The sequence below is a fragment of the Myiozetetes cayanensis genome, unplaced genomic scaffold (genome assembly GCF_022539395.1).
Source record: "Myiozetetes cayanensis isolate MyiCay16 unplaced genomic scaffold, myiCay2020 scf9, whole genome shotgun sequence".
Taxonomy (NCBI): Eukaryota; Metazoa; Chordata; class Aves; order Passeriformes; family Tyrannidae; genus Myiozetetes; species Myiozetetes cayanensis.
The window spans coordinates 32,034,433-32,052,179 of NW_026088185.1; the positions used below are offsets into that span (position 1 = coordinate 32,034,433).

Below are 17,747 nucleotides of genomic sequence, written 5' to 3' on the forward strand. Positions count from 1 at the left end.
AGAATATGATTGTTTAAAATTTAAGGGCTCCTTGGAAATCAAGTTATTCATTACTTTACAAAGGTCTCTTCAACAGTTATATGCTCCTTATTTGGTGAGACACGGAGAAAAGTGGCTTGTTTGTGTTTTTGGTTTTTTTTTAAATTGTTCCACCTCTGGCTGTCAAGTGTGATGTAGAACCGAGACAGCAGTGGTGAAATCTGCCATGGAAAATACCACTCTGTGGTGTTGGGGAGAGTTTTTGGCAGATAAAAGGATCTGCAGAAAATCCATCTGGATTATGCTCATTCATGATAAGAAGGTGATAACAGTTGGTAGGAGGAATTGCTGAGGATTTAGCAAAGACTGTAACTTAACTGTCTCCGAAGCAGGCAAACTCAAACTTTCTTTTGATTTGTTTTTGGGTTTTGATCACAGAGCTGGACCATCTCTCCTAATGAAGACAAGCTGAGAGACTGGGGTTGTCCAGCCTGGAGAAGAAAAGGCTCTGGGGAGACCTGAGAGCACCTTCCAGTACCTAGAGGGGGCTTACCAGAGAGATGGAGAGGGACTTCTTACGAGGGCATGGAGTGACAGGGCAAGAGAGGATGACCTCAAACCAAAGGAGGGTGGGTTTAGGTTAGATATTAGGAAGAAATTCTTTGACTGGTGAGGCACAGGTTGCCCAGAGAGATTGTGAACACCCCATCCCTGGAGGTGTTCAAGACCAGACAGGGAGGGGACTGAAGCAACCTGGTCTGGTGGAAGATGTGCCTGCCCATGGCAGGGGGTTGGAGCTGGATGATCTCTAAGGTCCCTTCCAACCCAATCCAATCCAAACCACTCTATGATTCTGTGACTCTCAATCTAATGGTTATGTATATGTAGACTGTAGAGTGCATTCATATCCTCACTGTGTTTAGATTTAATGTTTTTTTGGTGTGGTACTGCACCTAATTCCTCCTCTGAAGTTAGTTTTGTGGAATCTTTCATTAAGGGAAGCCCAAGAGCAAAACAGCTTCTCTTCCTTTTTGGGTTGTATGAAAGGATAATACAGCATGAGCTCTTAGTAGCATAAATATCTTTAACCCTAGTCCTAAAGGAGCTGAGAATGGGACCTGTGATAGAGGGTGAGATTTCATATGTTAAAAAGCAAAGCCATGAGCATTTGGGTAACTTGAGTGGGAGGTTAGGTGTTACTTTTTTTTTTTTCTCTTCAGATCCATGTGTAAAATCATAACCATATTTTGCTTTTTCTTCTTCCCTCTGCAAAAAGATTAAACAATGTGGTGGTTTTGATACTGACAATTTTCAACCGCTTTTTCAGAACCTCCATTTCGTTTATGAAAGAGTGAATTGTTAGTAAAGGTGCTTATGAGGCATCAGCTGATTTGTTTTGAAAGCAGTAAAATCTTCTTTCCTTCACTCTTTTCTCTATTTACCCAAGTCGTATCTGAAAAGCTTCTGAGATATTTGATAGCCATCCTTTTTGCATTTGTGGGAAGTAATACATTCCCATACCACGCAGGAAAGTGTTAATCTAAACCTTGGGTGTCTATAGCAGATAAGAGTTTTCATCAGCCTTTAGAACAGGAAGCTTTGAGGCACAGCCACAAATGACACCCTCAAAGTTGCTGTTGTGGAGACGATTAAACGGAAATGGGGAAATATGAAACCATTGCTCTTTCAAGCAGAGCTTGGCTACACAGCTGCTACTGTTGTAGCTGCATCTTTGGTTCCCTGTGACAGGCACAAGATCAGTTTTGGTTTAGGCAACTTGGGTTTTAACAGTTGTGCTATTCAGCTATGAAAGAAATCCTTGATATTTGTGGGACAGAATTGCACGAGCGTGTTCCATGTATTTCATCAGATAGGGCAATCTGCTTGCACAAACATGGTCAGAGAATCAGCCCTCTGTTTTCTTCATGAGAATTTCTTTTGGTAAACAGGAGGTATGGGGTTTGTGTCTTGTGGGTTAGGTTTGTTTTGGGGTGGTTGGTGGAATGTTTCTCTGAACTGTGAACTCTTGCTGTGTTCCAGCAGCTGTGGAAAAACTTCATTTAAGCAAACTAAAAGAAACTGTTTCTATTCCTCAGGCTTTAAAACACTGCTAAATAATAGTGATATTAATTCTGAATATACGTTTTGCAAAATAGTTTTTTAAAAATACAACTGTTGATTTAAAGCAAGGGCCAAGGTGCTCTGAGGGCGCTGTCATCACTCTACTGTGCTCGTTCAGTGAAAAGCTAAATTTTTAATAAGCATGACCATCTGATGCCTCAGATAGTATAATTGCACTGAAAACTGTGCCAGACTGGTTGTTTACAAAATGTTCATTTGCCTGGAAAAGGGTCACTTCGAAAGATCTTAATTGTGTCTTTGATCCCATAAAAATGAGCAAGTGGAGCTTCACGTTAAATCCTCCTCAGACACCCCCTTGTATTAAACTGGTGCTTGGAGAGCTCTTGCTATCACTAACAGCAGTTCAGTGTCAGGTTCCTGTGTGTGGCACTGCTCAGTGAGGGAGAATTTTTTTGCTATATCTGTTCAAAGTTTCCGTAGCTTTTTCTGCCTTATGCATTAACTTGTTCTGCTGTATTGGCTGTTGAGTTCTCTTTTAACAACTTTAGTTTTCACATCTTTAAAGTCACTCATTAGGATGCAGACTTCAGTATATACTTGTCATTTAAGACATGATGGCTTGGATGCCTGTCAGATCTCTGGCATCCTTTGTGAATATGTGGCAAGGCAGGCTGACAAGTCAGCTTTGGCAGTGCTTCAAAAAGGGGCTTTTTATTTAACGTTACTATGGTGAGAAGGACCTTTGTCGTGGTATTTCCATGTCCTTGCTCCTAAAAACTTGGAGCTGCCCCACTGAAGCCTTTTAGGTGTGTGTGGGAAGACACAGGTAGCCTCATGATCAGAGGATTTGTTTCCATGGTCTCTGATGAATTTTGTTGCACATGTAACAGCCTCGTTAGTTCTAGCAGTCTGCAATCACACTTCTACACAACCACACAAGTCCTGTACTTGCAGAGATTAAAAAAAGCTAAGATACTGCACACTATTTTAATTTTCAAAGCTACCCTCCTGTCTTAAGAGGACTACAGTAGGCTTTTAGTTAATATGGTGTGTTGTGCCTTCAAAGACAAGCTAGCTGTCCCCACAGGGGTTCAGTGTGTACCACGAGGTGTAACAGGATGTGGGGCTGCACTGGCTCTGATAGCCAAAACTGCAGCTTCCTCAAGGTGATGCTTTGCTTTGACTCATGTTTGTTGTGCCTTATTCACTGTATTCCTTTCCCCCACTGTATATAGTATTAAGAAGTTTTTCCCATTGTGCTGTCTGCCTCCCACAAAGGCAGTAGTGTGGAGGTGGAGAGATCTGTGTGCTTTCAGACCTGGCTGTCGCAGCACAGTGCAGTGGCTGTGCAGAAGACCACACGCGAATATTTTCCACTGCAGTGCAAAGCTGTATCAGTGATGCTGGAGGGGGCTGTTAATGCTCCCCTGGGCTGCATTTTGATTACCACTTGACTACAACTTGAATCTCCTAACACTGCATTGATTTCAGTGGCATTAATGGAGCACAGCAAGTGTGAGGATGGACTAGCACTATAGAAAAGTTAATTTTCTTTAAATCATACCAATGCTTTGCTATTGAAGTTTCTAAAATGTTAGTAGAAAGCATTTTGTGCTCTGCATTTAAAGTGTTGAAACCTTTAGCTCATTTCATTGAATATGTTGTTAGTGCTTTCAGCTCGCACTGCAAATTCTCTCTTAAAAGAAATCTTACCAGCTGGAGATAAAAAATGTGAATTGAATAGACAATGTGTTAATTAGTGGGAGAAGGGAAAGGAGGCCTTACACAAACTAAACTAGCCTTAACTACAGTCTGTGTCTAACCACAGATAGCAGATTTCAGAACTGAGATAGAACCAAGAGAAGAATTTCTTGAATTAAAGTAACAATAGTACTTATACCTAGTGATCAAAACCAGAAGGAGAACAGAGAAAAATTTTTCAAATAGATTTGAACAGATATGATTTCTCTGACCTTGTAATACTAAGGAGGTTCCTGATTTTATGAGATCTGCTGATGGCAGCACTTTTGATTTGATCTCTAATCTGTACTATGTGCTTTTTTCCGTGAGTCTAAAAATCTGAGTTTTAGCCTCAAGGTTCCAAAGTATATCAATTTTTGTGTCATGTTATATTCTTAATATATTTCCATTCTCTAAAGAATGCTAGTTGGGCCTTAGCAGAATAGGTGGGCTTCTGGTGTCACAGCTTGCAGCTTCAGCAGTATTGCAGCCTTTTCATTTGCTTTAACTAATATCACTATTTTAAAACTTCTATGACAAATAGAGTACCTCTCAAACAGCAGTCACTGCTGAGTGACTGATTATAACTCTTATTCAGCTTACTGTCTTAGTGGAATATTTCTAGACTTCCTAACTGTCTGATGGAGAAAATTGAGGCAGAATTTTTTAACCTGTTACAAAGCCCATTATTTGAAGGATGTGCAATATAGAAAAGGGACAAAAATATGTGTGTAACACTCACTACCCCTTTTTTATTTTTTTGTTAAAGAGTAGCTTGGAAGCAAACAAAAATCGATTCCCTGTCACATACTGTGCTTTTAACCACATAATTCTCATCTGGGTGTGGTAGACCTTCACTAATAAAAAACCAAAACCAAAAACCATGGACATGGAGTTTAATTGCAAGAGACAATGAAGAGCTGTACCTGTGAATTGGTGTTTAGAGAGAGCAGTGTCAAAGGCCTGGGGCTCTAGCAGGTGTAGTTGCTCATATGGAGCAACAAGGAAGAAGCATCTTTTCCCATGCAAGGTTAGGTGGCTTAGCTTAAATCTACCCTGTCGTTCATGCTGACGTGCCAGACTTTGCGCTGAAATAACTGATGATTGTTCACAAGTTCAGGTTCACCTGCTGTGCACTAACAATCTCTGATGCAAAGCTGTACATCATCTGTGAAGTGAACATATGGCTCCCTTCTAAACGTGGGGATGGAGTTTGTTAGTTGTGTTTTAAACATCCCAGGACCTCACAAACAGTGCACAGTATTTAAAGAGGGGTTTTTAAATCTGCGGTAGGTTGGTGTTTTATCAATATTTTTCAATTTTTCCAGCATCATCTGTAACAACTGCATGCTTTTAGATTTATACTTACATTAGTATTTTCAATTTATCAATGAGTTGTCTTTTAATGTAACATCATATGAGATAAATGTCTAATAATTATGTCTTTACATAACAGCAGTCAAGAGGAGATAAGCTGCTCATGATTTCAAAAACAGGTGTCTGTAAAATAGAAATTAATATCATGGCTCACATGAAGTTTAAAGAGAAAAAAGTGTGTGTATTAACTGCTGTTGCTTTGTGCTAACTTGACAGTTGCTGTATTTCTAACTTTTTTGGCTGTAGGTTCTAAGTTTTGGCTGGGAAAAGAGATCTCAGAACTTGCATTTTAAATTACGTAAATCCTAATTAAGGATAAAAATCCTTGTGGTTTCTCAAATACTCTCTTCCAACAAAAGTCACTTTAATGTCTGGCTTAATATATGTATTTTTTCCCTTCAGGAAAAGACTATCCAACATGAATTTGCTAACAGCATAATACATCTATCCAGACCTTTTAACAAGGATTTTAAGAAGTCATTAGTGTTTGAGGTTTTTGTTATCTCCCGATGATGAAAAACTCCAAAGTCTTGACTTGTATTTTAATACTTGTTTTCAAAGATCCTGATGTGTAGATCTGCATCTCCAGGGTTCCACTCTTAATCCTTCTTGCCTTTGTGATCCATTCAGAAGTGTAAATTGCCGGTATCTGGTTGAGCCTGGTCCCAGCTGTCCGTGGGATACGCAAGATTTGTTCACCTCCTGGATTCCTGTTTAAGAAGAACCAGCTCCTAGTTAGTGTGGATGGCTGAAGCCTGTCCATGAAAGAGGGAGTGAGCTGATGTGTCAGTGTGGTCCCACACCGAGCTCGAGACACACCAGGGAGTGCTGTCCAACCATCGCTGCTTCTGCTGCTCCAGCTGTGCAGCAGGGCTTGATGAGGGCAAGCTGGACTTGGTTGCTGGTTTGTAGCTGTGAATTTGTGTTTTAAGAGACTGGTCATAGTTCCCTCAACTTCAGAAGTTTTAAAAGGGTGGTTCCTTTGTTTATAACTACAGTTCAGATCAGTTAGTTTAGCGAAGATGGAAAGGGAGCCTTGTTGTTGCCCACAGACTAGCAATCTGTTACCAACAGGCTCCAGCACACACTTATTGCCTAGTTAGTAGTGAGCAGCAAGAGGAGCAGAAATGTAATTCTTCATGCAGGTTCTGATCACTAAAAGGAAAAATAAAAGTTGGGAGGGGTGCTTCTCAACCTGGAACTGGCACTGACTGTGTCCAAGAAGAGAGGGTACGACTTCAGTACAATTAGTGGTTGACTGGAAGCATCAAAGTTATTCACTGGTGAATTCAGAGTTGTGCGTTGAATTCTAAGTCTTATGTGTGGAAACCAGTTCTGACTTGCCCATTGCTGCAGGCAGCAGTTGCTTTGGACAGCAGTCCTTGACGTAGATGTGTTTCCAGTCTGATTGCATCAGCTGGCTTCCTGGGAAGAGGCACAAAGGCTGCTTCTCTGGGGAGTGCTCAGATGGAACAGAGTTGCCTTTCTCTGTTCCTTCTCCTGTTCTTTCATGTTCATTTCCTCTTGTATGCATATATTGCTACATTTTGTTCTGCTCTGGATAATACTTTATGTAAATTGTTTCATGTTACAGTTTATATTTAAGCTTTATAGAATTGCCTTCACTATGCTATTACCTGATTAGTAGCTGTGAGTGAAGCAAGTGAAAGTTGATGTAGGTGTTTGGGATATAGATCCATAGTAAGGCTGAATGGGAATATGGAGTGGGGAGCTGGTGAGTGTGTAAAGCATCTTCATAGTCTGTGGACTATGGTAGAAAAATGATAAATTAACATTTTTGAGGAAGGTGAATCCTAGGAGTGTTTGCTGTTGCAGGCAAGGAAGGGAAGTCTGTCAGGCACTCTTGGTAATACTATTAGAGACATTAGTATTTCACCATGCATTTCAACATGGTTAGAGGTGATAAAGGTGGGCATTAGAGTTCTGTACAATCTATACATGCAGATTATCCCAGAGAGATCAATACACTGTTTGTCTGTAAGTCATTCCAATGGAAGAGCAAGGCTGGGGCTGCTCTGGAAAAGACCTCGTGCAGCTGGCCACAGGGGAGACCAGAAGCCCAGAAAAATCTGTAGCTTGTGCTGACAAAAATGTCTCTCTATTCTTTTTTACTTCTTGGAATGGACAGGAACAGGGAGGGCTGGGAGAGCTGGCTTTCTGCTTGGAAAGTGTCTGTGTGTGGTACATACAGGTACAGCAGCTGATGGGAGCTGTTGAAGTTTGTGGCTCCTGTAATATATGACTGTTGGAAGAGGGAAGCTTTTGTTCTTGCAAGTAGATCTGGCAAATACAGGGATCCTGTAAGACCCTGTGAGCAATGAACAATAGCACAGATCACTGCCCATCTACAAAACCACACTTGGATGCAGAAAACCTGTTTATACATGACAGAAGCAAACATGTAGACTACAGTTGTGTATCTACCAAAAATGAGGCCACTGTATTTTTTTTCTCTGTCCTTTCTGTCTTTGACAGACCATGGGATACCCATTAAAATGCAACGTGGTACTTGGCCCTGAATGCTGTAAAATAAATAATTATACTTAAAAGGACTTCAGAAGAACAGAGGGTGTCCTTGACTAACCTTCTGAAGTAGAAAACCATCATATGATAGCATAAGTAGCTTGAGATAGAAGAAATTTTTTTACTTTAAATGGCAAAATTGGTGGATCATTCCTGTTGGCAAGCTGTACCCAGCCATTCAGCGTTTTCAGCCCTAAATTCAGTATGATGCTGAAAGCTGAACTTTCCCTGTGGTTGAGCTGCATCTCTGATGTATCATAGATTTCAGATGTCTTTTTTTATTTGAGGAAGATTTGAATTTGACATGCCTTACATAAAGCTCTTACTTCGCATTCAGGCCAATGAGTTTGTATTACAAAAAAAAAAAAAAAAAAAAAAAAGACCACAAAATGTCCCATTCTTATGTAGCTGCACTGACTGACTTGAGAGCATACTTTTAAATTGCTATCTGTATGCATGCTCTGTATGTTCTTAGAGCAGGAATCAGAGCCTTAGATGTCAATGGTCTAGTCCCCAAGAATCCCACAAGGATAGGAAGACGGAGAGAATATTTTGAAAGTGCTTATTGATTTGAAATTACAAAGTCATCATACAGACTATTTTCCTTCAGTGCTATTGTCACTGGCAGTACAGCTCACTTTGTGAAATTACTCCTGCTGCAGAGACTGCCAAAGAAGTGTCGCCTTCCCGGTGTGATTCTTCTTTCTCCCATCAACTCCATTCTGCAACTCACATTTCAAGTTTTATCTTTAAAAGAAACTATGTACACCAAAAAAAAAAAAAAGAAACTGCAGAAAAACCTATATGCTGCTAGACTAGGTGTTGCTTTTTGGATATAATACTATAACGCAACATTCTAACTTTTATCCACTGGTCTTGCAGCTTTTTTTTTTTTTGGTATTTTCTTCTGGGCTCTCTAATTAGCATATTGTGGATGAAATCATGCACTTTTACCATAGCATGAAGTGTTCTTGGGTTGATGGCTGGCTGGCTTTAATGATCTTGATTCTTGCCCCTGGGAAAAGCAAGAAATTACGCAGGTATAATATGGATAACTGTGGGATGAACTACCTAAATTGAAAACCTTATCCTCCACTGCCTTTGGCAAGAATCTCTCCACTGTGGTAATAATTTTTCTTACCTTAAAGGCCTGAATTATAGGGTTCTTCTAAGAAGAAAGCCCCTTCCTGGAGTTGATGTGGTAATGTCCTTTAAAACTGCTGCTTTTTCCTTGGCTCATGAACTAAAAGTGATGCTGTGTATTATCTTCTTTAATGTTTTGCAATAATCTAGAGTGAAAAAAATCTTGGGAGACCATAGGAAATATTTCTTATGAGATGTGATGTACTGCTACTCAGTTGTAAAATTAGATCATATTACAACATTTATTAATTAGGTCATATATCTGATGCCAAGTTTTGGATCATTGGTATTTGATAAATCATAACGGAACTTGAAAAGCTAGTTTTTATGTTTAAGAGCTATATACATCTTATAAGTGTTTGACAATTCAAAACAAATTGTTGCAATTAGTAGTTTTAAACACACTTTGATTAGGAAGATATTTTCTTCTTGTTATTCTCAGTATGGATTAGCTTAATTTTAAAGTCTCCATAGAGCAGTTTTTGTAATTCAGCACGTTTGCTTCAAGTCAGAGTTGAAATGTGTGCAACCATTTTATTCTATAGTCAAAAAGAAGCACACCAAGTTTAATGTACAACAAATATTACACAGTAGGACCCTTCAGTCAGTCTGGATTATGGATTCATGAAAATAAAAGGCAGGATTCATTGGACTATCTGTCAGAACTGTAAAATGAAATTCAGTGGCCTGTGTTTCTCTTTAGATCTCATAAATGGAGCCCAAGAGCAGTGTGAATTGCCTCCTATGGATGGTTTTCCTCACTGTGAAGGGAAAATAAAGGTAAGTGAACTCGTTTTGATCTTATGTGTGTTCTGATAAAAATTGAATGTGTGTTGCCAGAGATGACTACTCAGTGACGTTAAGCAAGAACAACTGAGTCTAAAAAAAGGATATTTAGGAGTGTGTGTCACTACAGCATTGCTCACCTCAAGCCTTTAATACTACTGCTGCAGAGAAATAAAATGACATCCTCCTAAGACAGGAAAAAATTGCCATATTATTTATTGAAATGCCCTATTATTTGAATTATATCTTGTTATTCAGAAACTTCTCCTTTTTGAAAAGCCCCGTTTTCTTCCCTATGATGAGTAATTTGACATTTCCCCACCCCAGGACTGTGATACTGTGTCTCTCTCACTCCAACCCTTTCTCTGTTTCAGTAAGACGTATGTTTATATTTCTTTCCTCTCTTTGCCCACAGCTCTGTGTGGTTCCTCTTTTCTCCTTTTCTTGGAAGCTTTTTTCCTCTTCTGCTCAGGAGCTAGGCAGTGCCCTAACTGTGCAGCCAGAACTCTGGGATTCACTCTGGGTTCTACATAAATCCTATATTTGACTAATAATGTGTTTGGAAAGGCTAAATATACAAAGCCATCAGACTTTGGTTGGAAAGAGAAAAAAAAACAAACAACCAAACAACCGAAACCCCACATGCCCCACAAAAAACCCAAACAAACAATCCCCACCAAACTTGCAGAGATGGAGTGTTTGGAGGGTTTTTTTTCCCCAAGATACATTTCAAATGTAGGGATACTGCTTTGTTGTTGTGGGTGCCACATCCCTGGGAGTGTCCAAAGCCAGGTTGGATGGGGCTTGGAGCAACCTGGTCTAGTGAAAGGTGTCCTTACCCCTGGCAGGGGGGTTGGAACAAGGTGGTCTTTAAGATCCCTTCCAACCCAAACCATTCTGGGATTCTATGATGAGTGAGGTACAACAGGAAAATTGCTCAACTACCAAAGTATTTGTGAAATAATGTTGCCTTTTTTTTCTCTGAAATAAAATTCTTAGACAGTGATATTTTTAAAAAAACCTGTAGATTTTGAATCTCTGATCTATGTTTCAATCTGTTTTGACAAACTGGCTGCATAGTGGCTATGTCTTGCATTATTTGAATATTAAAATATGAATTGCAATTAATGACTTGCTTCTGCAGAAATGGCAGATTCTTGGCAGAATCGGGCAGATTTCAATCTTGGTAACTGAAATGATCTGTTAAATTCTCGAGTATCATGGGGGACACTCACAGGTCAGCCACAGTTGTGTGTCTGGATCTCGATTCTATTCTCCTTTTGATATTTGTCTCTGCTTGCCTGGTTACCACTTTGTATAAACTGTACATCTGCTATGCTGTTGCTTCCCCAGTGTAACTGAAATAGTCACTTTCAACTTCCTCTGTTTTTCCTGAGTTTGGTGTGAAAGTTATTTCATTGTGCTTTAACCTAACAGACTGTGTTTTCTGTTCTGTTGCAGTGGATGAAAGATATGTGGCGATCAGATCCCTGTTATGCAAGTTATGGTGTAGATGGGTCCACATGCTCCTTTTTTATTTACCTCAGTGAGGTCAGTAACCTTTTAATCTGCAGAAGGGGAACATCCCATTGCCTTCAGAGTTTTGGTGACTACTTTTCTCAAATGAAATCATAATTTTCTTCAGAAAAACTCTATGATGAGGAAAAAGTTCTTAAACCAGAATTATTATGCAATGCATTGCTATTATTCATAAGCTCCCCAGGGGTTTCTAGCCTGGAGAATTCTAATGTTTGTATCTGAAGTGATGTAAGCAGCAACTCTCCAGGGAGCCCACACTGGGTATTCTGTTAAACCTGAATATGAAGCTCAGTCATAGATCTTTGCCTTTGAACACTTTTTCTGTTGATTCCAGTGCAGCTTCTGAGGTACTAATAAGGAGGCATTTTAGGGAAGGCATTTGGAATGTAAAATTTGGAAAGTGGAACTAGATGGTAAATTGTCCTAAGCTGCATGGCCTCTTCCTGCTTGGAGACTGTGAATTGCAGGATCTGTTAAGAGAAAACAAACCCCCTGAACATCATGTTTTTGAGTGAAATGGCAGATACAGTGGCTGAAGTATCTATCAGAACCAAAGCTGTCTTGTACACAGCAGAGTAGGGTGCTTGTCCTGCTGGGTGTCTCTCTGTTTCCTGAGTAACACTTGTTTTCCAAGAATTAATTTTGTTAATTATTGCTGTGCTCTATTACTGTCTTGGAGTGTGTGTTTGCCAGAAGCAGTCAGGTGTATTTGATCACTTGACCTCTTCCCTCTTATTAGTAAAATTTCAATATCTAACAGCAACTGATCCTGGAGGTAGTATTGATGTCTAGTGGCTTGCTGCTTGTAAAGAACTGCAAGAGCCGATGTGGCTGCAGAATTGAAAACTAATATTAATTTCCTGGCTTCTGCAGGATTGGCAGTGTAAAGCTGGCTTTTTAAATTATATATCTGAGATTGAAACAGTAAGTTTGTTATACTAAGTAACTCAGTTGTAATGAAAGCAGTTGCTATTAATTTACTCAGTTGACTGTCATTGAACTTTTGGTGGCATTGCTTGAAGCAGCAATAGTTAAATGCGTTTCCAAAACATGTATGTGAAAACATAAAAAAGGCTGGGTTGAATCACAGTTTTGACTCTCTGCATTTCCAGTACCAAGTGTTGATTTATTTATGGGCTGTGAAGCTGGAGAAGGAAAAGATACAGGATGACTATATTATTTATCTTGTTATTTATCATAGAACTTAGAGATATGGTTTCATAATCAATCATCTGAGCTTGATCTAAGTCTTCTACTAGAAGGTCTTGTTTTAGCATCAGCAGAATTATGTTTGGTCATTAGTATTCTGTCAACCAGCAGGTGCTTCATGTTTTCAATGCAGATATATCTTAAAAATGAAGATATATTTCAACTGAATGCGAGAATCTAATATTCTTCGATGACATTTATTATTTTGTATTTCTGTTAAATCAGTTTTTTACGTGACAATCTTCTCTGATCATCTGTTTTGAAAACTCAGTCAATGCTGTTGGCTTTTTCATGATTGATCTTTCAAGGCCAAATATGAGCAGACTTACAGAGGCCAAATAGCTGTTTTTTCCAGGGTCTTGGGATTTGAAATTTTTCTTTAAGCAGCAATATTAAATTTGGGCAACTTTTCATTTCATGAAGGGCCAACAGTGCAATTAGTCTGTGCATATTTGGCAACTCCAGACAAAGGTCTTGTCCTTTTTTTTTTGTAAAGTGTTTTCTTATGACAGAATGTAAAACTAATATTGGGTGAGCATGTTATTAACCTTGAGTTTAAATTTGGCGTTCTTAATCCTATGATTAATTTAATGATTAATGCCCAGCAGCAGAGGTTGAAAGCTTAAATGTTTGCGAATGCAAGCGTGAAATGAAATTCTAATAACACCACAATGATATGGATTTATGAGGTGTGTTGGCTGCTAGGGATAACTTGGAAATGCTGTTGCTAGAGTAATTTGTCAAAGTGGACAGTGATGAAGAGTTGACAGTTTATAGTGTGGTTGCAGAGCGGAATGATAAATGTGTCTACAGAGCTCTCAAGTCAAAACTGCTGATTTAAAATACTAAAATGCATTAGGGTACTGGAAAGGATATTACTCTTAGGATTTTTCTTTTTTTACTTCAGAGTTACAGTATAGGAGTAAGATGGCTGTGTGCACTCATGCTGTGTTTGAAAAGGCAATGTATGCATCAAATCCTGAGCCTCAGTTTGAAAAGAAAAAATGTGCATCAAATCATGGAAGTGTCTCTGATCCTCTTTTGGGACCTATCTTTTCCTTCTGAAGCAGTTCAGTTAGGGTATTACGTTATGCTCATCTAGTACTCTTTGTTATATAATTTTACACTTGTAAACAACAGAGCCCAAAATACAGCATTTTGGTGTGTAATATGGTTCAGAACCACAGAGACACAAAGTAACTTGCCCACACTTTATGTTAAGCCTTAGAAACAAATGGTCCGAATAAAACCCAGCCCAGTCATGTGCTCTGCTCAAGTTTCTGCCACGTGTGTTTGCAAAATAGAAATAGCATTGTCAAAGTTCAGGCTGTCCCAGGTCTTCTCTTCTGAAGAGCCTGCACAAGTGCAAATGTTAGCAGTTCTGTCTCCTCTGCCTTGTTCTGGATGGCACTTCTGCAGAAACAGGAACAACTCTCTCCAGTGCTTTTGTGTCCTGCCTGCTGTAGCAGAACGTGGCAAGTGTGGCAAACCAAGGAAAGCAAGAAGCGAATCCAGCACATTCAGGCTTAGGTTTTTCATTTAAAGCTGTCCCCCATACAAACTTGCAGATGAAGCTGCAAGAATTTTTACACTTGTATCTTGCTGTTTTGCTGCAGGCACTGGATCATTCCTGGTGCATGACAGGCAACTGTGTGGTCATAGAATCACAGAATGGCTTGGGTTGGAAGAGACCTTAAAACTTACCAACCCACTGCCATGGGCAAGGACACCTTCCATTAGTCCACCTTGCTCCAAGCCCCATCCAACCTGGCCTTGGACACTTCCAGGGATCCAGGGGCATCCACAACCTGTCTGGGCAACCTGTGCCAGGACCTCACCACCCTCTGGTCTTCAAACACTAATTGTGCTGGAGCCTTTGAAGACTGGAGGAGACACAAATGGTCTGAATAGTGAAAACACACTCAAACAGAGTCTTGAACAGAGCGAGACAGGGATTAGAAACAGCACAAATTAAAAAGCAAGTTAAATTAGTGCTAAAGTATCTGCATGGTTGAACTTGCTTCCTTTTAAGCATGATGCATACTTGCCCATAGAGAAGTTACTTTTTTTTAATTTAGTTATGAAACAGGCAGTTGTTTGACACTGCAATGGCATTGGCACAGTTATAATTTTCACGCATGGCATTGCCTCTGGGGAAAAACGTGAAAAAATTAATTTCCAGGCAGTACCAAAATATATTTCACTGCAAAATGTCAGTTTGCAGCTGAAGAAGGCAGTTTTTAAAAATATCTTCTGGAAAATGAATTTTTCACACTGTTTCTCAGCTTAAAAAAAGAAAAAGTGAAGGGGGCTTATAGCTCTTTTTTCTTTATCTGCAGTTTTTTTTCTCTGAGAGGACTGCCTTCTACTCAGGAGTGGGGCTGGTGCTGTGCCTGGTGGTCAGCTGGGAGCTATGATGCAAGTTACCAACTCCCAGGGATCATGGCACTGGTGTTTACTTGCTAGAGCCAGGCAGGTCTCTCTAAAATTCCAGGCTTTGGATCTCCTACTCCCCTTGCAGGTGCAAGTGTAATTTTTGGTACCCATCTTGGAATCCAGTGCTTCAAAAAACTGTTTTGAATTCCAGCCTTTGAGACTCCTGTAGCTTTTGCACATGTGCTAATACAATGCTGGAGAGAAGTCTTGTTTTCAGTCCTTCAGACTCGGTGGAAACACAACGTAGAGTGTGCTTGTGGGAGTATTTTTCTTTACACTGTTCTTTCTACTTTGAGGGATAAAGCAGAAAAATACAAACCAAAGGTGATTTTGAACATGGGTTTGTTTCCAGAATGAAAGCTGTAGTCTGAGGCACATTTTATTGAAAACTCCTGGGAATCATAATTATAGAGCTTCCTTAAATCCATGTGGTTTTTCTAGTTTACTGCAGTTTTTACTCACATGATGTGCAAGTCCCCTTTCCACGACTTCAGCTCCATGTGTAAGCTAATCCCTGACATGGAGTTAATGGTTTGCATTTCTTCAGTGTAATGTGACATCAAACCACCTTCTTTGAATCCTATGCAAATACTCAGAAATTTGACAAAAACTGTGTTGTCGTCTGAAATGTAAAGCAGCAAAAGTTAAGACTTATTTAGTCCTCTTACAAGTGTCCCTAAGAAATTGAAATGCTGATGATAGTCAGCACTTTCTCCCCGAGTTGTCTATTAGTGTATTGGCCCGAATTTGGGTGATTTGTTCTCAGTTACCTTTCCTGCTTCTGTCACCTTAGACTAGGATTAGTCTTTTTTATGTTGGAAAAGGCATAAATGCCAGTGTAAGAGACTAATCAAATTTAGTGCATATTACTGAAGTTAGATAAGAGACCATTTGTTGATTGACGAAATCAGTCAGTGCAACTCAATTATGTATAAAATGTTGTGTTGCAATGTCACTGGGGCTGTGGGTACCCAACACCCAGTGTTTGAGATTGCCTTTGGAAACAACCAAATCTTAAGTTGCCTGTACACTCCTCCAGTTCACTAAACAGGCAGTCAGTCACCTTGCACTCTGCAGATTCTGTAACACCTTCGAAATGACTACTTGTCACTGAGGAAATGTTAAACAAAATACAGGAGCTGAGAAAGTCACCTTCCCAATGGGAGCAGTTCTTTCACATTACATTCTCAAAGGGATTTGTAAGTGAACATTACACATTCTCTTCTCTGCCTGCCTTCGTACTGCCTAATAAATTTAAAGATGAACCGTCTTTCAACAGATACTGCACTGGTTGGGGAGGGGTTGTGTTTATTTTTCACTCTGGGACTGACAGCACTGTACCATGGATAGGAGTACACTGAGCAGTAGTCTGTTCACCTGATGTGCAGAGAAAGTTGCTTTATCTTTCCCACAGATGGGCTGCACCTGCCCTTTAGAAGACTCTAAAATGAAGATTATCCCAGGTGCTCAGAGAGTGTACCCTTCAGCCTCTGCTTTATTTAACTCCCACTAAGACTCTTTAAAAGCATAAAGGACTCTGAAATTTTGGATGTGGAGAGCTGCTGGCAGAGTATACTTTGATTTAATGTGGAAGATGCTCAGACTACTCCAGTGCTACAGATGTTTGCCAGGTTCTTATAACTGTGCTTGAAGTACTTGCTCTGTAATGGAGTCAAGTGCTGCAATCTCTACCTCAGTTTCAGTGAGTTTCTGAAGAAGAGATACTGGAATAGATACCAGCAAAGCTTCTATAAAACATACTCCTCAAATTTCTTAGGTTTGCTTGTTCGGTTTTTTTTTTTGTTGTTGTTAATTTAGCCATTTACACCTCAAAGCGATTCAGAACACCAACTTTTCACTAGTATCTGGAATCATGTAGCACTTAAATTTTGAACTTCTAAACTGCCATGCAGCCTAACCTTAAGGAGCTGGCTATATATATACACTCCAGGCAGTGCTGTGACTAATGTGATTCAAAACCAAGTAGGGAACACTTGACTTCTCAGGTGGACATAACTTCCTGAGCGTGATCAAAGACTACCTAATGCATTTGATTGGCATAGAATTCAGTACCAGCTCCAGGAGGCACAGCTGGTCTGATTCGAAAATACGACAGCACAGAGATAAATATAGTGTGTTCTGAATAATAGCTTAGCATTTATATCACTCATCCAAAAAATGATCTGTCTTCAGATCTGCAGTTGCTGCTTCCCAACAGTCATCTTTGCTAATCCGTCTGGTGTCACATCCTTCCTATTAAATCATTTAAATGACAGTACAACAGTTGGTTGCTATGGAGACCAACCATAGAGAAAAAACTGATGGTAACCCAGTAAGAGGAAGGTTGTCCTGAAAAGGTGGGAGAGGAGTCCTGGTTCCTTCTTTGGAGACAACTTCAGTGTTTGGTCTTAAATGATCAAACTAACAATATGAAGACCAGGATCCAAATGAACACCACTGCTCCCCTTCACCTTGCTCATACTTGTTGCATGAAGATATTCTGTACCTAAACAAATACAAAGATGAAGTATTTCTATATTTGTGATGGAGTTTTTATCTAGACCCACTTTAGTGATGTGGTTTCGACTTTGGCCGAATTTTAAACACTTACTGAAAACTGTTTTTCCCCCCTCCTCCCCCCTCTGCTCTTCTCAGGGGAGAGAGGAAGAAAACAGTCAGAGAATTCCTGAGTAGAGATAAGAACTGGGAGATTCACTTACTAACTAATTCTCACAGGCAAACAGTCTCAAAATAGATAGAACTTAACTTTATTGTTAACAAACTTAAACTAAAAGTTAAATTATTGCTAACAGAATAAGAATTAAAAAGAATAAAACAGTCTTAAAACACAACAGCTTCTTTCCACTCCCCCTTCCCTCCATGTTCTCCTTCCTTCCCCCTAGTGCAGGGGA

The 17,747-nt window shown here is 39.7% G+C and overlaps 1 protein-coding gene across 3 annotated transcripts in view; it reads left to right on the top strand.

Moving 5' to 3' along the window:
* MGAT5 (alpha-1,6-mannosylglycoprotein 6-beta-N-acetylglucosaminyltransferase) overlaps positions 1-17,747 on the top strand; it is a 120,848-nt gene that overhangs the window by 52,649 nt on the left and 50,452 nt on the right. For all 3 annotated transcript variants that reach the window (XM_050340433.1, XM_050340436.1, XM_050340434.1), the window contains 2 exons: positions 9,569-9,645; positions 11,113-11,202. In XM_050340433.1, the coding sequence (XP_050196390.1) occupies positions 9,569-9,645; positions 11,113-11,202 (167 nt within the window). The remainder of the gene's footprint in view (positions 1-9,568; positions 9,646-11,112; positions 11,203-17,747) is intronic.